This window comes from Mytilus galloprovincialis, chromosome 1 (genome assembly GCF_965363235.1).
Source record: "Mytilus galloprovincialis chromosome 1, xbMytGall1.hap1.1, whole genome shotgun sequence".
In the NCBI taxonomy this organism is placed as follows: domain Eukaryota; kingdom Metazoa; phylum Mollusca; class Bivalvia; order Mytilida; family Mytilidae; genus Mytilus; species Mytilus galloprovincialis.
Genome location: NC_134838.1, coordinates 37,619,614 through 37,637,128, shown reverse-complemented (window position 1 = coordinate 37,637,128; position 17,515 = coordinate 37,619,614). Strand labels below are relative to the sequence as shown.

At 32.0% G+C, this 17,515-nt stretch overlaps 1 protein-coding gene across 1 annotated transcript in view; it reads right to left on the bottom strand.

Moving 5' to 3' along the window:
* Nucleotides 1-9,982: 9,982 nt before the first annotated feature.
* The window catches only part of LOC143073467 (uncharacterized), a 33,277-nt gene continuing 25,744 nt past the window's right edge, over nt 9,983-17,515 (bottom strand). Inside the window, exons 6-7 of the mRNA XM_076249037.1 lie at nt 15,209-15,341; nt 9,983-13,906 (exon numbers count right to left, since the gene is read on the bottom strand). Coding sequence (XP_076105152.1) covers nt 12,873-13,906; nt 15,209-15,341 — 1,167 coding nt within the window. The 3' untranslated portion in view covers nt 9,983-12,872. The remainder of the gene's footprint in view (nt 13,907-15,208; nt 15,342-17,515) is intronic.

Sequence of the window (17,515 nt, the reverse complement as noted above, 5' to 3'; positions counted from 1 at the left end):
TCTTTCAGATCGATATATCCTCGGATCGTCCTCATACAAAAGTTATGATTTTATGATTTCACAAAATTAGAAAACCAGTTTATCCCGTCTGAAATCTGAAAGAGATAGTTGTGGTCAATTTTAAATGGTCTTTGTTTCTCGAGTTCTTGAAAACCTCTTGAATAGGCATATATAAATGTCTAGAAGAGATATTGTGAAAGCTTTCAACTACACTGTAAAATATCCACAAAATAAACATTTTATTCAATGCTACTTGTGCTGCTGTTGAAGTCCAAAACATAATTATTGTAGCATAGTGAACAAATAACAATTAATCAACAATGGATCTTACATGAATGACTGACAACTTGTGGAAACTGAGAGGACATGCTGGATAAGGTCACACATGTTGACTTGAAACAGGTCACCTACGGGCCTCTCATACAGCTCTTGCAAGGTTTCTTCGACGACAAGAGAGCGCGAAAACATTTCTATATGCACGCGGCACATCTTTCTGATCCGACAAGGCTTTCTATTTTACATCCCGCCCAGCCAGACGAAAATCCGTCTTTTTTATGGGTATTATGACGGATGGTCGCCATATTTTTCAGAAACAGCGATCAAACTAGCTATTACTAATAATGCCGGACTCTGTTATATTTATTTGGTCTTTCATGTGTACTGTTTATCAAATTACGTCGCAGTCATGATTGGTAAATCCTTAAAATACAAACATGTAACTGTAATACTGTAAATTAAAGTAAGTAGTGAACGATATTTTGAAATAACCTCTTTCGGTAAACTGCAATTTATTATTTTTTTATCGAAATATCGAGTCCACTGTAAAACAGTTTCTGATGCATTAAAAGATCCCAAGTTGCACAAAAATCGAAAAGTAAATATTTTAAAAGTTTAAAGAATAAAGAAGAATGAATGGATCGATATTTATTTCAAAACAATTTTGTTTAAATATACAGATCATCCAAAAAAATGCAGCAAGATGATTGTACATGGTACAAATAATGCCATAAATGTTCAGGGTGCAAAATTATCCAATAGATATACATGCATGATGTTTTCTGGTCTGTGTGTGTGTCCGTTAGTCTGTCGCGTTAAGGTTATTGTTTTTCTTAGGGCATTCAATGGACTAAGATGTGGTCACCTCCACTTAAAGCTAAGGGGAACTTTATAAAGCATAGCCAAATTATGGTTTTGCGTTTTTACGGTTCACAAAATAGAAACACAGGATAGTGATGGCAGGAGTGTGTTATGGACTCATGTTTTTGGATTACTTTAGAATGTTTTCTTCTCGTAAAGACAAATTGAATTCGAATAGTGCTGTGATTGTTACCATTGCGTTTCTTTCGGTGGTCAGTATTTTTACGCAACAATCACGTGTATTTTCGATTGACTTCAAATTTAAATCATAATTGATTTTATATAGAATGGTCTTTTATTCAGTTGAATAAGTCTTAATTTATTTGGAACATCTTACCGCTATTTATAAACATTAACCTGGCAAGTAGTACACCAAGGACTTTCGATTGCGAAAAGTAAACAAGTAATATATCAACAGGTTTATTTCTATAAAATATGACCTTGGATTATATCATAGATTATAATCAAATATTGAAATTCACGCTCGACTATTTTAATTCAGACACGGAAATTTGCACGCTGTGAATCTTCGTGTTTTTAAATAGATTTTATTAACACCTTCAATTTTAATAAAATATTTAAATTTTATGTACAAAAATATTATTTTCACTGCATTTATTATCATTAATCTGAAATCATCCGGTTGTTTAATATTCCATTCACATAGAACATATTAAAAATGAAATTTAGATCTTCAGATTTCTTTGTGGATCTTTGTCCAAAGTCATCAAGTATTATTCCTGCTGTTATATGTGCACTGGTAAACCTATAAAGATCTATAAATAGAATGTCTCAAACTTCAGGCCTACCCGAGGTTGTAAATAGTTTTCTTTGCCGCTGAGCCTAGTCGCATTGCGTTCAGAATCCAGGCCATCCATTTTCCAACCATGCTATATTTATTGGATAGGAGAGATAAAGGACTATCATTTACAACATGAAACTAAGCGACTATATTGATCGCGTCTATATCCCAGAAGCTATCGTATGGCTCATCCCAATCTCATTAAGATTATTCGATAATTCGTCGAAGCACATTTAAGCATCATGAAATCAGAGATCTATATTTTCGTTAGATTGGGACTCATTGTAAATTTAGTCTCAGATGAAATGAATGATATTACTGTCACGATTTGCATATTGGTGACATCAATCTTAACTTACATAAAAAGAATGACAGTGCCGGTCGGTGGAGAACTGAATTGTAAGCAAAAGAGTTTAATTGTGTTCTTCGTGTTTTTGTCCCCACAGTTATTAACTGAATATGAGCATTGTATTTTAAAGTTTAACTTTGAAGGCATGAAAACGAATGTCTGGACTTATTTGATTGGTAACCTACATATGATCTATACCTTCCAAACTCATTATGGCCACTGTAGATCATCGAAATATGACGATTGAATTATTCTGTCTGGGTGTATAAATCCGCTATCCTGTCCGGTCTTAATGAAAACGCCAAATCCACCTATGCCTCGTGACGAGAGAGTGCCACGCTCTCTGTACGTTTAAGAAACCATTGCATTACATCTTTGCATGCATGGGGAGTCATTTGTTGGCTTGCTACTATGCTAAATTTAGATGCTAACCAATATACTTTACCCTTCAAATTGCAGTCCAAATCCAGCTTCATTCATTTGTCTCATAGCAAAATGCATAGAGCAAATCCTTATTAAAAGAAGGTTACAAAGTGCTCTGGATTTTAAAACCAGGGTAACTTCACAAATGGTTTAGTGAACATTTTTATGCCCCACCTACGATAGTAGAGGGGCATTATGTTTTCTGGTCTGTGCATACGTTCGTTCGTTCGTTCGTTCGTTTGTCCGACTGTCCCGCTTCAGGTTAAAGTTTTTGGTCGAAGTAGTTTTTGATGAAGTTGAAGTCCAATCAACTTGAAATTCAGTACACATGTTCCCTATGATATGATCTTTCTTGTTTTAATGGCAAATTATAATTTTTATCCCAATTTCACGGTCCACTGAACATACAAAATGATAGTGCGAGTGGGGCATCCGTGTACTGTGGACACATTCTTGTTAGTTAATGTCGTAACGTTGCTATTATATTGTATTGCATCCCTAAAAAGGTCTACATATCGCTATAATTGTGAAACACGTACTTGCATTAGAAGTTTAGACACATGGTGGTCTGTGCATATGGTTTGCTGTCAAAACGATCATCAGAAACAAAGCTAATTTTCATGTTCATGAAGAAAGTAATTGAACTATGTTGACCTTTGATGGTAAAATAGAAATCAGTAGTGTCATCTTCCAATTTAATTACTATTTATTTGTAATAAATATCCTACAACTATTGCAACAACAACAACAAAAAAAACAAAAACAAAAAAAAAAACAGCAGAAGTTTGCCGACAGCTACCGTGTCTGGGTCTGCCTATGTAAATCATCAAAAGATCCTTTCAAAATGCATTCAATTATTTTAGAAATTAGCATACAAATAATGACACGCTAAATTGCAGAATACCCCCTAAGCACACAGCTTTACATAAGAGAGTGCCATATATTGTTAGGTGAGAATATATAGATCATATCTATACAAAGTCTATAATTTCCATGTAACATATCAATGCATAAATAGTCTTGTCTAATTGCTATGTGTATCGAGTTGTGTCACTTTAATCAGTCAAGGTCATCTATGAAGCCTTAGGTTATCCAGAGTTTTATTTAGATCGTTTGAAAAACTTGTGCAGTTCCTTTCACTTGATGTTTATCTGGTTTCAATCTCTTTTGTATTTAAATTACAAGAGAAAGAATATCTCTTTTCTTTTTCTTTACTGTCTTTTCATTTGTGAGGTTCATTACCAGTGCAATTATACATTGGCGTTTTAAAAAGGTTTTTTTACCTTGAAAATCTTGATATTTTAGATTAATTGTGTTTCAAAAGAAAATTGAAATTCAATCTATTTTGTTTGTCGATGTCACACATTGCTAATTATTAAGAACGTTGCGTGAAAGAATGAATACAATTTTGTCAAGATTAAAAATACTTGAATTATTGAAAGCAAAACTTAAAACTGTACAAACAAAAAACTATGCCTAATACCTTCTTGAACAGCTTATTTTCATGTACCAACAGTAACTTTTGTGGGCATAGTGAGTAAAGTAGAGTACTAAACACCATTTAAATCAAATTAAAACAAACAACAAGTATATCAAAGTCACTTTTATTCAGAGAAATGCTAGGCTGCATGGTTCCTATAAAACCAAACGGCAGTAACTAGACTACAGCATTAGTAGAGACATATATTAGTACATATGTCGTCTCTCGCAAAAGTCAAGCGGTAAACATATACCTACCGTATGACTGACAATGTTTGCTCGTACTTCTAAACTCTGGCGACAACAACGACGACGCCAGAAAAGTCATAACTATAGCTTGCCTCTGTACCACTTGGCACAGGCGACAAATATACGAGTAAAAGTTTGTTTTTTTTGTTGTTGATTAGGCTGAAATTAAACACATGCAAATAAGCCAACCATTGTCTTTTAACAGCTCAATATTAAACACAGGCAAATAAACCAACCATGGTCTTTTATCAGCTCAATATTAAACATAGGCAAATAAGCTAACCATGGTCTTTTATCAGCTCCAAATAATTTTACCTTATCCTTTTATCAACTCCATTAATAAACAAAAGCTACAAACTTATTAAAAATCTAGTAAGTTCCAGTTTTAATCACTTCTTGAAATGCGGTTTCTTTGTCCACAAGAACACTGATTCCCAGCAAGGTTGTTTCTTTGTCTACAAGAACATTTCTAGCAAGGTTGTTTCTTTATCCACAAGAACATTTCTAGCAAGGTTGTTTCTTTATCCACAAGAACATTTCTAGCAAGGTTGTTTCTTTATCCACAAGAACATTTCTAGCAAGGTTGTTTCTTTATCCACAAGAACATTTCTAGAAAGAGTGTTTCTTTTTCCACATGAAAGAAAATTTCTAGCAAGGTTGTATCTTTTCCACAATCAAGAACATTTCTAGCAAGGTTGTTTCTTTTTCCACATGCAAGAAAATTTCTAGCAAGGTTGTTTCTTTATCCCCAAGAACATTTCTACCAAGATTGTCCTTATCCACAAGAGCTTTTATTCACAAGAACATTGCTAGCAAGGTTGCTTTTTGTTTGCAAGAAATGTTCTAGCAAGGTGGTTTCTTCTTTTCACAATAAACTATCTCGCGAGGTGTTTTTCTCATTAAAAAAACCATTCTAGTAAGGTGGTTTATTTATTCACAAGCAATTTTCTTGCAAAGTGTTTTCTTTATTCACCAGATACGTTCTATTAAGGTGGACTCTTTATTCACAAGAACCTTTCTGGGAAGATGGTTTCTTTATTCACGAGATTTTTTTTTGCACTCCTGAATGCTATGTATTTAACAAGGGGCCAGCAAATTAAACATTTTGTGAATTGAATGAATGACCTACAGATCTTGAGGCAGGCTACCACATCAGCATTGTATTTGTGTGACTGTGGCATTACATTAACCCAAAACAATCTTTTTCTTTCAGGTCTATTAACAGATGTTTGCAGCAAATCAAAAAAGAAAAATCTACTACTGCAGCTGGAATTGCTTATCTGTTTGGGAATCAGCATATATTTTTGTGGTTATGTACTGTTTTCCGCAAAAGATTATTTGTGTCTCTTTACCAAGTTTAATGGTAAAAGTTATGCAGGTTTCATTATCAATCGATTGACTGGTTGGTGTTTAATGCTTCTTTCAGTAATTTTGGTGATTTTGTTGAGGACAGTTTTTATTTGGTGGTAGAAGCTAAAGTGCCATTTAAGAATTGACTGTAATATTTTTTCTGTCTATGAAGAAATAACATAAAAAATGTGGTGCAAACTGAATAACGCACGTCAGCGGGTTATTTAACAGTGTGCACCACATTTTTTATGTTATTTCGAATAGACAGAAAAAATATTACAGTCATTTCTTATAATTTAATTCTAAATTCCATTTTAAACTGTAGATAATCATGAAAAAACGTTGATGACGTCACGGTCACATGACTAAATTATGTCTATGGGCTCATAACAAAATAACGTCAGCCAATCAGAAGACGCGTTACATCCAAAATTAAATTATAAGAGAATAAAAGACATTCCCCCTTTCATTATAATTACTTACAAGAGTGCACACGCTGAAATGTCTCGCATTCTTTACTAATCATTGATGTTATGTTGATAGACCTAAATATAAAGCTTAATTACAACTGTCACATAAACTCAACATTAACCAATGAACCATGAAAATGAGGTCAAGGTCAGATGAACCATGCCAGGCAGACATGTACAGTTAACAGTTCTTCTCATATATTTTATGATAGTATGATACTAAACCCCTAACGGGAGGGATTGTACCTGATATTCATATGATGAAGACATAATCTTTCAATCAGTTTAATTGAGGTCTGGAGCTGGCATGTCAGTTAACTGCTAGTAGTCTGTTGTTATTTATGTATTATTGTCATTTTATTTATTTTCTTTTGTTACATCTTTTGACATCAGACTCGGACTTCTCTTGAACTGAATTTTAATGTGCGTATTGTTATTTTTTTACTTTTCTACATTGGCTAGAGGTATAGGGGCAGGGTTGAGATCTCATAAACATGTTTAACCCCGCCGCAATTTTGCGCCTGTCCCAAGTCAGGAGCCTCTGGCCTTTGTTAGTCTTGTATGATTTTAAATTTTAGTTTCTTGTGTATAATTCGGAGTTTAGTATGACGTCAATTATCACTGTACTATTAAGCATATTTTAGGGGCCATCTGAAGGACACCTACGGGTGCGGGAATTCTCGCTACATTGAAGACCCATTGGTTGCCTTCGGCTGTTGTTTGCTCTATGGTCGGGTGGTTGTCGCTTTGACATATTCACCATTTCCTTTCTCAATTTTAATTCTTCCATACAACAAATATAGTTGACTTTTTGCTGATAAATTAAGACAAGAGGCTGTCACAACGACAGCAAACCGGATTTATTAACATTTATTTGTGTCCTGGCAATATCACAAGAACCATTACTGATGAATGGTGATAGTGAAAATCGTCATTATTGAACTTGACCTCTATTTTGTCATCAGTAACAACATATTAAAATTTCAAAAGCTTTGGTTGAATGGTTCATGAGAAAATGCACGGACACGACGGGAAACACCATTTTTCAATCTTTCAAGAACCATAACTTCTGAACGGTAAAAGTCAAAATCGTCATTATTGAACTTGACCTCCATTCTGTCATCAGTAACAACATATTAAAATTTGGGAAGCTTTGGTAGAACAGTTCATGCGTAAATGCACGGACACGACTGGAAACTCCATTTTTCAATCTTTCAAGAACCATAACTCCTGAACGGTAAAAGTCAAAATCGCCATTATTGAACTTGACCTTCGTATAGTTGTCAGTAATAACATATTAAAATTTTAAAAGCTTTGGTTGAACGGTTCATGAGTTAATGCACAGACAACATTTGATTGCCGCCCGCCCGCCCGCCCGCCCGCCCGGCCATCCGCCATCCGCCGTACATCCCCAAATCAATAACCGACATTTTTGTCACAAAAATCTGGTTAAAAAACAGACCAAAACACAAACACTTAACACATAGCAGTGGACCGTAAAAATGAGGTCAAGGTCAAATAAAACCTGCTTAACAGACATATAGATCATAAAATATTTCCATACACCAAATATAGTTGACCTAATGCATAAAGTATTAGAAATATAGACCAAAACTCAAACATCTAACTTTGACCACTGAACCATGAAAATGAGGTCAAGGTCAGATGACACCTGTCAGCTAGACATGTACACCTTACAATCATTCCATACACCAAATATAGTAGACCTATTGCACATAGTATAAGAAAATCAGACCAAAACACAAAAACTTAACTATAACCACTGAACCATGAAAATGAGGTCAAGGTCAGATGACACCTGCCAGTTGGACATGTACACCTTACAGTCCTTCCATACACCGAATATACTAGACCTATTGCTTATAGTATCTGAGATATGGACTTGACCACCAAAACTTAACCTTGTTCACTGATCCATGAAATGAGGTCGAGGTCAAGTGAAAACTGTCTGACGGGCATGAGGACCTTGCAAGGTACGCACATACCAAATATAGTTATCCAATTACTTATAATAAGAGAGAATTTAACATTACCAAAAATTTTAACTTTTTTTTCAAGTAGTCACTGAACCATGAAAATGAGGTCAAGGACATTGGACATGTGACTGACGGAAAGTTTGTAACATGAGGCATCTATATACAAAGTATGAAGCATCCAGGTCTTCTACCTTCTAAAATATAAAGCTTTTAAGAAGTTAGCTAACGCCGCCGCCGCCGGATCACTATCCCTATGTCGAGCTTTCTGCAACAAAAGTTGCAGGCTCGACAAAAATACTCATAAACAAGAATGTGTCCATAGTACATGGATATCCCACTCTCACTATCAATTTCTTTGTTCAGGGGACCATGAGAAGTTGGTGGCAAAACTCTAATTTGGCATAAAATTAAAAAGATCATATCATAAAGAACATATGTACTAAGTTTCAAGTTGATTGGACTTTTAACTTCATCAAAAACTACCATGACCACAAATTTAACCATGAAGCATGACAGACAGACGCACAGACTGGAATACATAATGGCATTAAGTGGGGCCGGCATAAAATAAAGGGACATATGATTTGATAATTAGACGTGCTTTTCATCTATATAAGACTCATCAGTGGCATCAAACAATTGGAAGACCAAATAAAATACGTAGTTGAAGATGCAAGTCATTCTGAAGGCCTAATGCCAAGTTTTCAAAATGCTAGTGTAATAATATTGGATATTGTAACAATAATATTTAGGCCTTTGATGGAAAATTAGGGATACATTTATTGTATTTCTCATGTCTTTGCTGATATTGTTCCATAACAAGTGTAAATGTACAATATAACTGTCAATATTATTTTTTTTATCGAGTCAAATTTAAGATAATGAATAGTGAATGAGTAATGTGTATCTTGTCTCTAGAACTGCTCTTACATTTTCTGCTGAGTATCTTTAATTGTTGTATACAATGGTTCAGAAACATGAGTAAATGTATGAAAAGTTTATGAAGCTTGAATTAATTCTTTTCAACTGGTATATCTTTTAATGGAAAATGTAAAATTGGTTCAGGCAGGTTTTGTATAGAATTGATGCAGTGTTTCTTACTTTGTACATATGTGCAAAATACTTTTTTCAAAACTTTATAAGTGGAACTTATTCTTAAACTACTTTTTTCAGTCTATGTTCAAAGTATTTTTTTTCGTTTGTTTCACATATGTCATAGGAGTGCATTAAGAATTCTAATTTTTTATTGTTCTGAATATGCATGAAATATTTGCCACTGGACAATAAGAATATATAACATTCAAAATATAAAACCAGTAATCTGGATTTTCTTATATATCACTATACTAAAAACAAAAAAATTAAATTCTAAAAAAATATAAGGCAATTTGTTTTTTATTTGAATTGTTTAACATTTTCTTTGTCAGCGCCTCTTATAGCTGACTATATGGCATGGATTTTTCTCATTGTTGAAGGCTGTATGGTGGTTTATAATTGCTTACTGCCTTCTTATTTTATCTCTGGTGGATAGTTGTTTCATATGCAATCAAACCACATCTCCTCATCTTTATATCAACAACATATTTTGTTAAGAAATATGTTCAATTTTTTAAACTGATATGAAATTATGTAATGCAAAAAGTAACCATTGTTACAAAAGGCAAACCATGTCTAGGTTTTAAAAGATAAATTTGTAGATTCCTTTCACAGAAAACAAACAAGGATATAATTGAGCACATTATGTGTGATTTTATTTAAAGCTGTTTTTTAGACATTCACAATGTATATGTTGAGATGTAACTATGTTACAAACATTTCAATGAGCTTTAATACTACAGCATATTATCAGCGATTGAAAAGCCATGAATTTTCTTACCGCCAAGCACTACTGGACATTTTATTGATAATTATAGACACCTGTTGACTAAAATAATTACCTCTTATCAAAGGACTGATTGTATTACACTGTGTTTTTTTTTAACAAAAAATCTTTGTTGAAAGCCAAATAGGAAATAATTAAAAATATATGGTAACGAAGGACGAGATGTTACAAAAAATCCACATTGTTTTTGAATTAAAAAATGTTCTAATATTTCATTGATCTCGAACTTCATTTTGAGCACTAAACATTGAATTTGAATTTTCCGATCTTTATACCCTAACACATGAACTTGTTCATTTCCTTTCCAAAAATAAATCGATCCGTTGCAATACTGTAAATTCAGAAATTATTAATTTGTTTTTTATTATTGCAAAAATATGCGACAAGGATATATTCGCAATAATTTAAACTCACATTTGGATTTTTTTATATGAATTAAGCAGAAATTTTCTCAAAACGGCACAAATTAAACACATTTTAGTCCAAAATCCCCAAATCCCAAAAATAGATGCACGCAATAATTTCAGAATTCACAGTGCTTATGCCATAATAACTTTGTTATCAATAAACAATTAATAACAAGTATTTCATTAATACTGATATTGAACCTGTGTATCACATACAGCTCATTTTACTTATGTCATGGAAAAAAACATTATTGTGCAAGACCTTATTTAAATATTAAATAATCTTTAACATAGCTTATATCCTAAAGGTCAGATAACCTTTTTGAGTTCCAGACTTAATTAAGGTTGCCATTTAATGACTAGTCAAATTTTCATAACATTATAAAGACCTATAGAAAAGATCATGTGGATTTCATAGCAAAAAAAAATCACCAAAAAACTGGGTACAAATTTCTCTAAAGAGACCATTCTGCAATATTTATGAAAAAGTAATACAGATACAATTTAAGGCTTATTTAATTTCTAATTAGTTAATATACATAAAAAAAAATCAGACCAGCTGATATTTCTTTTAATTAAGTTTTTCAATAAAATTAGGGAGCCTGTACCATTTAGAAAAAAATAGTTTATGTAGAATCATTCAGCTGTACTAGAAAATAGGATCCTGTCCCAATAAAATAGTTTGTATACAAGACCTTATATAGAAATTAATCTAAATATAAATATGTTCTTATTCTGTTGTTTTTTTCTTCAATTTTTTAAAGATAAATTTATCTTAAAGCATTTCTTTTTACTCAAACATTTTAATTTTTATATCAAATTTTTTTCCACTAAAAATTATTTTTAGGAATTATTTTAATGTTTTGTGTTAAGAACCCTGTGTTTTCTCCTTGAAAACTGCAAAATGATCAATATTCCTTTTTCAGAAACCCCTTACATATTTTCCCATTTTCTTTGAGTATCATCTCTCTTTAAATTAACCGGCAATGCTCTTAACAAAAAAATGCTAATAACTATATGCCGAAGTCCAGCAACAATAACTGAGCTTTTTATTTTAAGCACCACGAATATCGATCTTTTTAAATGCATTTTTTTAGCAAAATAAATACTGAGCTTATTTACACGATGATGGATTTATGAAAATTTATCACAATATACATACAAAACAGCAAAAGAATAAATGTAAAATCTAATGCAAAACTTGTATACAAATAATCACTTCAATGGTTACACATATACACAACATTCTCACACATTGTTTATTTCATTGGCACAACAACATAATGTACATGTATGCTTCAAGAGCTGAATCTTAACAATATCAAAAATTCTTTATTGACCTAATATGTTGATGTTTTCATTAAAAAAAAATGTTGGAATGAGGTCTGTCTTTTTCCATTACTGATCAAATATGCCTTGAAGGCAGTCTTTCCAAAATAAATCTGACTTATTTTTTTCAAAACATTTTTTATTCAAATGGCTAGAGCAGCATGATTTTAGAAATTTTTTACTGGCCCAACAACATTTTAAATAGACTGGCCATCAGGCTTATGTTTACCAATTCAATAACCTGAGTAGGTGAAAATATCTAAACCAATAAGGACTATATAATGAAGATTATCAATGTGGTCCCACTTCATTATGAAAAATGTTTGCTGATATTTCATGCTTTCATATTCAAATGTTTAACTGTTTTTTAACAAAATTTTTAATCAGATGAGCAAATACAATATGTAAAACAAAAGGCACAAGATGAAATACACAAGTTATTTTTGATTGAAATCGTATATATTTTGACTTATGGAGCACTTTGAGTGCAAACATGTTGCTATGATAGCAAAATCCCCCAAAAATTATCATTTCAATTTTGTAAATCATACAAACTTAAAGATTCAACTTTATCAACTCTTATTCATGGCTACACAAACAAATATTACTTTTGTAACCATGATATCTACCAGATGCAAATCTTACTTCCTTCTTATTAAAAGGTGAATAAATTTGCATAATTGAAATGATATATTTTGATGAAATGAAATAAATACAACACAGTTAGACTGTGAGTGAGATCAAAACAACATTAATAAAGTATGGAGCACCAAGTTGCCATAATCATTTCACATGCGGTGGATCCTTTTCAAAAACATTAACTTGTATAAACAGGCTAACCCATGCTTACAGTATAAATTTCCACCTTAGATACAGCATTTTTTTTGCAAACTTTGCATTAACTAACCAAAATCTAAGACCTGGATTCCAATTATTTTGGATTTCTTTCTCAGAATATGGAAGTTCCAAGTCTGGAATTACAACATAACATTTAAAGTTCATTGACTGTCTAATTGAACATCATTGACTATTTGCTTTGCTTTGTCACATAGTTCTCTTGCAGTTTCAGTGTTGTAGAATTCATTATCATTTTCATACATTTGTGGTGTACCGGTTATTGTATTTAACATGTCTCCTGCACTATTCATGTCTTCAAAACTTGGTGTTCCAACTAAGCTTCCCTCACGTTCCATCTGCGGACAATTTGAAATTGTTTCGTAATTATCATCACCACTATCATATGAAAAGTCTAATATATCTGCTGAGGAATTTGACCCTGTACTACAGGCTGAAAGTCTTTTTCTGGGATCTGTCTGTCCACCCTTTTTCAAAATACTTCTTCTAGGCACTACTACTACGGTGGTATTATTATTACTTTCGACTACATTTTCGGGATAAGTGAATTTATTTTTTGTCTCCGTGGGTGATCGATCAGTTGTGTTTAATACATTGTCAATATCAGATAAATCGTAAAGCATACTGTTGTTCTCTTTAGTGTCTGATCCAGGACTTTTAGCTCCAGATTCATTAAGTATACACCCACTGTCCCCACCACTGAATTTTCCTTTTCTTTTCAAAATACCTCTTGCTGGTTTCTTTTCAGAATCAAAAACTTTTTTATCATCAATGGAATTATTATTTTCAGAATTATTATCACAAGTAACATTTGGTCCTTCTTCCGGCATTACCATATAAGCTGTATTATCATCCTTGACTGGTTGTAACGGAACTTTTACTGTCTGTTCCTCCTCGCCAACTTCCTCAGTAGAGCTGTAGGATGTTTTCGGCTTCTTTAATATCCCTTTTAATGGTTGAACTGGTTTAACCTGGTCCCCTTCCCCCTCACTGTCAGAAGACAAACAAGGTGAGCATCGAGGTTTATACGTATTAAGCATATCATTACTAGGATATTGCTCCCCAATTGGTGTCTCTTTGTATCCTAGATTAACCCACCAATGGTTCAGAATGTCTGACATTTTTGCCCGTTTTTTAGGATTGACTGTGAGTAGATGACGAATTAAACCTGCAGCCTCTGAAAAGACAAACAAAAAACACTGAAACATCTGATAATATGTAAACAAATAAAACAAGATTATAATGGAGTAGTTCAAAAAGTTATCAAGAATACTTTCTTCAAGTGTTCTATGTATCTGCATGAGAAGGAAAATTCCAGAAATATCATGACAAAGAAATTACAAGTTTTCTATGTTATAAATGTCCTAAAATATCAGCCATTCAGCAAAATGTGTAGTTTTTGTTTTTGTTTGCTTCGCTAACTCACAAAACAAATTCACAATGAGGCCAAAGATTGGTATTTTTTTTTATATCAATGTGTGAATGTCTATACTTTTTCAGGTTTACATATTACTTAATTTAGTTAGGAGAAATGCTCTGCATAACAGGTTAACAATACAGAACCCTCTAAAGATTGCTAACATGCAAATAGAGTGACATTCTTTCAACAAGAGCCTTTTATTATTGTAATTAAATTTTCATGAGATTTTGCTTTTTTGTATTTTTCAATATTTTAAAACAACATTTAAATCTATTCTATTCATACCATCACAAAAGCCAGATATATTATTGAGACCAAAGTTTTAACCAATAAGATATTGTCAGACTAGCAAATTTCATATTCATTCATTCTTTTAACAAATTGTTTCAAAAACAAATATATTTTCACTTTTTTGTCGTCAAACTTTCGTTGCTAAACTTTAAGAAGAAAAGGTTGTTGTTACTTTCATGGTCAATGCCAACGATTAATAACAATCCACAAATCTAGAGATTGATTGATAGAGCACATAATGGGATTAATGAAACGCTAAAGTGATTATGATTAAAATCATTAACAAAAAGCAATGGTCTTTTGAAGGTCATTTTAACATGACTGATTTTAGATCTTATATTAATTTTTAATGACAGGTGGTTAAACACTTGTTTCACCTTGATTTTAATTCCAACCATGTCAATGTTTTAACGCACTGAATATTGAAAAGAACTACTCAAAGCATTAAAATGTATCATCTTACACCAAACAAGTTACAAAAAATGTACTTATAACAATAAAACAAAGTTATGACACTGACTCAACTTTCAGCTGTGTTCAAAAACCATCAGTCAATCAAATAACATATTTTTTTTGATTATGCCAGAGAAAAGGGATAGCAAATTGCTATTTGCAAAGCCTTTCATCTAATATTAGCCGATATTCACATTTTTTTTTTAAAACTAATGTTTGATAATAATGAATTCATTTTTTTCTCACATTGTTTTATCTAGTTTACATGACAATCTACAAATAGCAATGTAGTTTATACTGACTAATAAAGCATACCTGAAGGTGTATTTGGTTCAAAATAATCGCCATTAGATATCTGTTTTCTAAGTGTTTTAAAGTCTGTTCCTTCAAAAGGCATGGCACCATAGACTAGTGTGTAGAGTATAACTCCTAAAGACCAACAATCAACCTGAAACAAAAAGATTTATAAATAAAGTATAAAGCTCAAGATTTCTTCTTCCTTTGCACCATTGTTATTTTTTGGCAAAATATTTTTTTTTATAATTATACTTTGAGGAACTTCAGTGACTGACGAAAGTGACGATAAGACTGAAATGTTATGTGTACTGTCATAGGCCATTATTTTGTCAGAACTTAAATAGTCTCCAGCTTGTTTGCAAGTACCAGAGTATATTTGGGACCAATATTTATTTCAGAACAAGAGCAAATTCTGCTTCAGATAATGTCTGAGCTATAGGGATAAAACACAGGTAAATTAATGCTGATTATTGAAATCTGTGCAGACAAGTGCATTTTGATATTTTCAGCATATGTCTGAAATGTCAATCGAAATTCAAAATTAGATGTAATGACTCCAAGTGTTCAGCAATTGATTAACTGAAATGGCTCACAAAATAATTGTCATAACTGATAATACAAAATGGTATGTTTATTTTATAAAACTAAGCTTATACTTTTGCTTTGCAGTGTCGCCAGTCTTAAATCTTTGGCAGTAATAAGTCAGATCAGAAATCACTGGACCTGCGTTCATACATTTTAAACTTTATACCTTCAAATAATAATCTTTATACCATGCAAACATGAGTCTACTTTAAATGAAACAAAGAATCAAGTAGATTATCTAAATCTGGATTAAAACATCCATTTGCACCTGTACCATATTAATTGTAATTAACTCAGGTATTAATCCTGTTATATAAATTATTTGGTCTTATTTATTGTTGATTCGGTTAAAACAACACCTCCCTAATAAACCAGTCCACATATGTTTCCTAATAGTCTACATCAACATAACTTGATTGTACTCTTACGAGTTTCAATAGGATTAAAAATTTTAACATTTTTTAAGTTTGAAAGTTCATAACTTTTAGTGGGCCAGAATACAAATCCCCTAAAATGTCCAGTGTTTTTGACTAACAGACTGTTTGACGACTTTAATGATGTGTTATACTGATATTTTGATATGATTTAAAGGTTTAAATTTAACGCATAATCTGCAGTCAACATAAAGATCTTTCACACGGATAACTAAACATCTCGAAATATTATTTGTTTACTTTAAATGCATAAGATTTACAAGCAGGGCGTTATTTAAAGAAGAATTAAGGTCTTGTTTCGAGCTACATGTACCTTAGTCAAACGAACAAATAGAAACTATTTCTTTTTGCATAATTTATTCAGAATGCCCTATAAATCTTTAAATTCAAATCTTTTATATACAAAAAGTTCCGAAAGGTGTTTTGAAATAAGCCAAATACAAAGACTGTACTTTTGGTCTTGTCACAAGACGTCAAATTACATCTCGATATAAATAAGAAGAACAAACATGGAGGAAATCCCGAGGTCAAAACTTTAAAGTGAATAACACAAACATTAAAGTGTCACTAGTGATTTAAGCATTCCAAATACATCTTCTTTTTACCATATTTAATACACTATTATATGGTTTATCTGTTTTTAATACAAATCAATGAAAGACTCATTTGTTACTATTAACAGACATTTTTATTATACTTATAAATGTTATCTTGAATCAAACTTAATCCTTATGAAGTGTTGGCTTAAATGAGCAGAAAATATTTTTTTTCTTCTTCGTCACAATTCTGGCATTTTCTACAGACCTTTCTTTGAGAGACATTATATGAATCCTTCTTTTGGGGGATTTTTTTTGTGTTTATAGGGAGGAGGTTCTTTCCCTTTAATATATTCCTGCAATATAGGTTATTATAAAATATTATAAAACAGTAGCAATAACAACTAAAGCCCTTTTTGTAAAGAAACTATTCCAACCTTGAATATCATATATAAGTGTTTCAAATATTTCATGTTTACGTGCAGTTATGCTCATATGTAAAGTTTTAATTGGTGTTTTTCAGGAAGGTAATTGAACTTAAAAAACAAACAGATTGAAATCAAACGATTAAATTTAAATCAAACGATTAATTGGAATCATGCGTTCAACATTGGATTGAGACCACAAAAATAAACACATTGAGACTGTATTTAAAACTTTGAAAAAAAATCAAAACAAATGAAGTATTTGAACAGCTTTGAGATAAAAAAACATAGTTCTATTTACACAATTTTACAACTAAAAGATGACCTCTTTTCCAATTTCGTAAT